Here is a 6375-nt window from a genome sequence, read left to right as displayed (position 1 = left end):
CTGCAAAAATTCGAAACAATGCGGACCATACGGGAAGAACCAATAATAGACTTTATTTATCCAGTTCACCAACTGCCCAACCATATAAAAAACATGACCAACAAGAGCGAAATGGTGCTTACAATGGCAAGGACGAGTTTGTTTGCAACATTAACATGAGGATAGCGAAAATGTCTGATCCTTCAAGTGCAGATCTTTTCCTCCCACAAGTTGGGCATCTGAAAACCATCGACGTCCACCAAATCCCTATTCTTGAATCAAGCCAACTCAGCGCTTCTTACACCCTTCTGTTAAAGGTGAGAAAATTTCTACTATGTTGTTGGTCCAAACTAGTCCTGGAATATTCTGGCATGATACTTGAGTACATACTTTAGGACCAGTTGGTGAAAAATACATCACCTGAAAATTATGCAATAAAAAAACATCATTTTGAACTTGAATATATTGATTTGCAGGATGCTATGAGATTACCCCATTATGAAAATGGTTATAGCATGATTTACTGGTGAAAGGTGAAGGTCAGATTGAAATAGTAGATGACAATGGAAATAATGTATTCAACGATATCGTAAAGGAAGGGCAACTCCTCCTAGTGCCGAAGTACTACGTGTTATCAGAACAAGCAAAGTGTGAGATGTTCGAATATGTTACCTTCAAGACCAACGCCAATCCAATCACCTCTGATCTTTCTGGTCGAAACTCAGTCATTAATTGCTTGCCATTGGAGGTTCTTATAAATACATTCACAATTAACAAGGAAGAATCTAAGAATTTGAAATTTGGACGTAAAGAGACATTCTTAGTTAAAATATCATACGATGATATATGTGAAGAGGAAGGCATATAACCTTTTTCTAAAATAATATGAATAATATTGCAAGTGATATAGAATAATGTTGAGTGTTCATTTCATGTGGCAATAAATAATATGTCTTTATTGTTTGGTGGTTTAAATATAATGCCAAAAAATGAACCTGGCAAGATTTAGTATCATGAAGACTCTAAAAAAAGGACTTGAATGATATTAACGTCTCTTGAACTAAGTGGTCAAGAGTTCGAATCTTGGCAATCTCATTTGTTGATTAAATTTCAATACGTGGAAGATGGGTCTGTGTTGTACACACTTGAAGACGATAGGGCATTTGGGTGAGGGTGTGACAGAAATGACAATAAAAACTATTCTTGAACCTTAACTATCACCTTAAAAATAAAGTAAGCATAGCTAACCCCTTAATAATCCTTTTTTCTAATTATATATTTCTTCCAACACAAATCATATATTATTATATAGGATTAATTACCATTAGATGCCCAGTAGTTACACGGATTTACAGATGGATGCCTGTTGTATTTTTCGTTACAAATGCAACACTGTGATTGCAAAATTTTGTTTTACTTTGCCAAATTTGACCAATAACGATTTCAAAATGAATTAAAGTTGTTTAGTATCATATTTACTATGGAACTATATTTTTCATTTTTCAAAATCATCATTTTTTTTCTAAACATTAACTTTCTCTCTCATAAAAAAACCCACAAACCTAAAAAGTTGAAGAAATAAAGTTGCTTAAAATATAATTTAACTCTTGAAAATTTACATTTCGAGGTCGTTATCGGTCAAATTCTGACAAAGTGAATCAAAATACAAAATTTTGCAAACGACAGTGTTACAGATCGGTTTTGGGACATGTTAGTTTTAATCGTAGACTAACAAAGATGTTCTTCTCTAGCTAAACTAGAACGAGTGAATCCCGGGTTAACGGCCTAAATCCGTAGGAAAATCATAGATTCCCCCATTATTGAAGGTTAAAAACCTTAACAAAGTTTCAATGAAGAAGATAATAAAATTGTATTTGATAAAGTTGAATATCCTTACAAATGAATGAATGAGCTTATATAGCTCATCAAAATAAAATGTAAAAGACTAAAAGCCTAATTAGGGTTACTAATAATCAAGACTGATAAGAGGTAGAATGGGGATGAGATACACAAAGGGCCTTTAGGATATTAGTCCTAAGTGGCAAAAGAGTAATTGCATGAGTGGCGAAACTGTGATTTCCGGATTAGGACACAAACGACAGTTTTGTCTCAAAATAGATTTTAAAGTGCAAGAATCAATCCACACGCCGTGTGGGTCAGTTGCTGCCAACTCCTGTACGTGACATCATCGTGCAGCTCCTCGTACCACTCCTCTCGGACTAGAACCTAATCCGCAAGGCATGTGAAAGGATTGACACGTCGTGTGGGGCTGATTTGCCCATTTTCCTTGTGAACTCGCTCGTGTTTCGTTCCTCATCCGACCTCCATTACCCAGACCCGAATCCGTGAAGAAATGCTCCGCATCACACACGGTTATGTTTGTAAAAAAACTACAAGTATCAATCTGCAAATCAGCGAAACCATATGGCACTTATATGTAATATTATATATTATATATGGTGGATGAAACAAAAATGAAGATGCAATAGGAAAAACGTATTGACATCCTTCGTTAATATCTTTTATACAATAGACACTAACACTAACACTTTGATAATAAAATAGACATTAACACTTTGCTATTCTTTTGCTAAGTGTATATTTTCATGGTACAAAAAAACCAAAAACCAAAAAATCCTTTTCATGGTACATTTTCATTAAGTTGGTGTACTTATCATTCAATTTCCAAATTGAATTGAGGAACTCCAAATGTCAACCAAAAGAGATAATGCCATTTACAACAAAATCATTGCAAGGAAATTTTGATTAGGAAGAAAAAGAAACACAATTAAACACGTGAATGCTTGGATTAGAAATAGGAAAAGTCTTATTTTCACTTGTTTTTAATGCTTGGATAGGGAAAGGTGTCCCACCCCGTAGGGATCCCCGTCTGCGGCCCGTTAATCCTCAAGGAGATCCCTGATTATTGTCCGTAATAATTGATTTGTTTGGATGATTTAAGTACATTTTAATTAGGTGATTGATTGTTTTCAATTTTTAGTTTTTTGTGATTTGGAAAATATGAAAATGATTGTTAATACTTGGTATTATTAGCCATCCACGGAGAATGGGGAATGAGGAATATGGGTAACGTTTTTGGACCATCTATAAACGGGGAATGAGGATCCCCATAGGGACGGCGATTCCCCGCGGCATGGGGATAGGAATAAGTTTGTCTCCGTTTAGCTCGTGGGGACGGAGATGGGAAATCTTCGACTACTCGAGGAACGGGGATGAGAAATGCATTCCCCGCCCGACCCCGTTTATGTAACACCCTGCCCAATACCATGTAGATATTGTCCGCTCTGGCCCAAATCCAACACTTTGGGCCTCACGGTTTTGAAACGCGTCTGCATGTATTGGATTCACACCTTACTAATTAGCCCCAATCACTCTCTCCATTTTCGATGTGGGATTCAGTTCATTCATGCCCTATCGCCATCCTTTAGGGCCGCTCCTTGCTCAGACCTTCTACCTCGACGTCACCCTCTCCGGACTGGGTCGTTACAGTTTACATTCCTAAATATTTGTACCTATTTCACTTGTTAGTGATCGCATGTTAGGACGACAGAAGTTAGTTTAGTTATTAAAGTTTAGTGTGCAATAGGAGTCAAACTCGAAATGTCTAGATTAAATAATTTATAATTTGAGACTCTTAACCAATCAAACCAACTTAATTGATTCGAATCGTGAGGTCAATTTAGTTATTAAAACTCATATATTATATCTACACAATCTCTAAATACGTAATTAACTAGATGTTTAAAAGAAACAAAACAAGTGAAGCTCAATTTGGAAAGACTTTGTTACGTGTATGATAAATATAAAAATTTAAAGTATAGTATCTAAATACGTAACTATATATTAAATACTTTTTTTGTATAAATACCAATACTATATAGTTAATACATTAATGTAGAAAAGCATGGCTTATTTTTCAATTTCTCTCAGCTGTCTTCTTCCTTTTCTTTTCCTCCATAGCTGCAGCTGCTTTTTCACTGAGTGCCAAGAGATTGATGGTCTCATTGCGAGGGAACCTGATTTCTATAGACCTACCGAAACTGGTTTTGCTGAAGTCTGGGATCCAAACACCGACTACTTTCAATGTGCGGGTGTACAGGTTACTCGGTACACCATTCTACCCGATCGTCGTGGATTACCATTCTACAACAATGCTGATGAAATGTCTTACGTTGTTCAAGGAAAAGCTTTATTTGGTTTGATCATTCCTGAATGCTCTCAAAAATTAGATGGTGGGACAACTGAGTGTCAACAGATTACTCGTATTCAGAGTGGTGACGTTTTCGTTTTCCGTGCTGGAGAAGTTGCTTGGTTCTATAACGATGGAAATGAGAATTATGTTGCTGTTGTTATCACTCGCCTCCCCATCCCTGACCGCCGCCGTGTAAGAATAAATCAAATTTACAAATTATAATTGGTATAAAGGATTTTAATGAAGTTCATTGATATAAAATCCGAATAGTATAGTCTTGAGCTTATAAAAAATATTTAAATTTGGTTCTTATTAAATACATTTTTATGGAAGGGTGAAAAGTGTGAAATACAAAGTAATCATAGAAAGCACCATAAATCCTAACGGATGTACTTAAAAAATCTTATACTTTACCAAGAAAAATTATTATATCTAAATACATGATATTCCTTAAAAATAGAAAAAGTAGACTTTTTTTTTCTGAGTTCAATAACGAATAGAAACTCTAAACTTTTTTTATTTTATTTTATTTTTTTGTCTAACTATGCATATATCTTTTTGTCTATTTAATTTGTCACAGAACTTCGAAATAGGGGGGTCTCAAAATATATTGGGCGGCTTTTCTTCGGAGTTTATCACTAAGGCTTTCAACATCAATAATGAGTTGGCTACAAAAATTCGAAACAATACGGACCTTAGGGGTAGAACCGATGGTGGACTTTATTCATCCAGTTCACCAACTACCCAACTATGTCAAAAACAGGACCAACAAGAGCGAAATGGTCCTTACAATGGCAAAGACAAGTTTTTTTGCAACATTAACACGAGGATAGCGAAAATGTCTGATCCTTCAAGTGCGGATCTTTTCATCCCACAAGTTGGACATCTCACAACCATCGACGTCCACCAAATCCCTATTCTTGAATCGAGCGAACTTAGCGCTTCTTACACCCTTCTGTTAAAGGTGAGAAAATTTCTGCTATGTTGTTGGTCCAAACTAGTCCTGGAATATTCAGGCATGATACTTGAGTACATACTTCAGGACCAGTTAGTGAAAAATACAACACCTGAAAATTATGCAATAAAAAAACATCATTTTGAACTTGTATATATTGATTTGCAGGATGCTATGAGATTACCCCATTATGAAAATAATTATAGCATGATTTACGTAGTGAAAGGTGAGGGCCTGATTGAAGTAGTAGATGACAATGGAAATAATGTATTCGACGATATCGTAAAGGAAGGACAACTCCTTCTAGTGCCAAAGTACTACGTGTTATCAGAACAAGCAAAGTGTGGGAGATTCGAATATGTTACCTTCAAGACCAACGCCAATCCAACCACCTCTGATCTTTCTGGTCGAAACTCAGTCATTAATTGCTTGGCATTGGAGGTTCTTACAAATACATTCAGAATTAACAAGGAAGAAGCTAAGAATTTGAAATTTGGACGTAAAGAGACATCCTTAGTTAAAATATCATACGATGATATATGTGAAGAGGAAAGCACCTAATCTTTTTCTAGAATAATATGAATAATATTGCAAGTGATATAGAATAATGTTGAGTGTTTATTTCATGTGGCAATAAATAATATATTTTAATATGGATTGCGTGTCTTTGTTGTTTGGTGGTTGAAATATAATGCCAAAAAAATGAATCTTGTAAGAGTTAGTATCATGAAGACGCTAACAAAAGGATTTGAATGATATGATATCAGAGCCTCTTATACCAAATGGCCAAGAGTTCAAATCATGTCAACCCCATTAATTGGTAGAATTAAAAACATATGGTGAGATGAACATGTGTTGTACACGATGGAAGCTCAGAGGGCATTCACGTGCGAGAGTGTGTCTGAGATTGATATAAAAACTATTATTGGACCTTAACTATTAGCTTAAGCTTTTAGTTTAATTGGTTACTTGACAAAACCAATGGGTAAATTACAACAATAATACCTCAACTTTCTCTCTTTTACACTTTGGTACATATACTTCCTTTTTTCTCCAAAAAGAAATCTTAAACTTAAGTTGACTAGATAACATAGTATTTATCACCTGCTACAACCGGTTAACCATAAAAGAATGTAGGTAAATTATAAATATGGCACCTAAACTTTACATTCTTTCACACTTTCATACCCATACCTCATTTTTGCACAAGAAAGTATGGTCTTGGTGG

At 35.2% G+C, this 6375-nt stretch overlaps 1 protein-coding gene across 1 annotated transcript; it reads left to right on the top strand.

Annotated features, from left to right (window-relative positions):
• The first annotated feature begins 3893 nt into the window (after positions 1-3893).
• On the top strand, positions 3894-5800 carry LOC136233093 (12S seed storage protein CRC-like). Its single transcript, XM_066022651.1, has 3 exons — positions 3894-4384; positions 4773-5156; positions 5316-5800. The coding sequence occupies exons 1-3, from the start codon at positions 3905-3907 to the stop codon at positions 5706-5708; spliced, it is 1257 nt and encodes a 418-aa protein (XP_065878723.1). The 5' UTR covers positions 3894-3904; the 3' UTR covers positions 5709-5800.
• Positions 5801-6375: the final 575 nt, after the last annotated feature.

This window comes from Euphorbia lathyris, chromosome 6, assembly GCF_963576675.1.
Source record: "Euphorbia lathyris chromosome 6, ddEupLath1.1, whole genome shotgun sequence".
Classification (NCBI taxonomy): Eukaryota; Viridiplantae; Streptophyta; class Magnoliopsida; order Malpighiales; family Euphorbiaceae; genus Euphorbia; species Euphorbia lathyris.
Note: the sequence above shows the minus strand (reverse complement) of the source record. Positions and strands in the feature narration are given on the sequence as shown.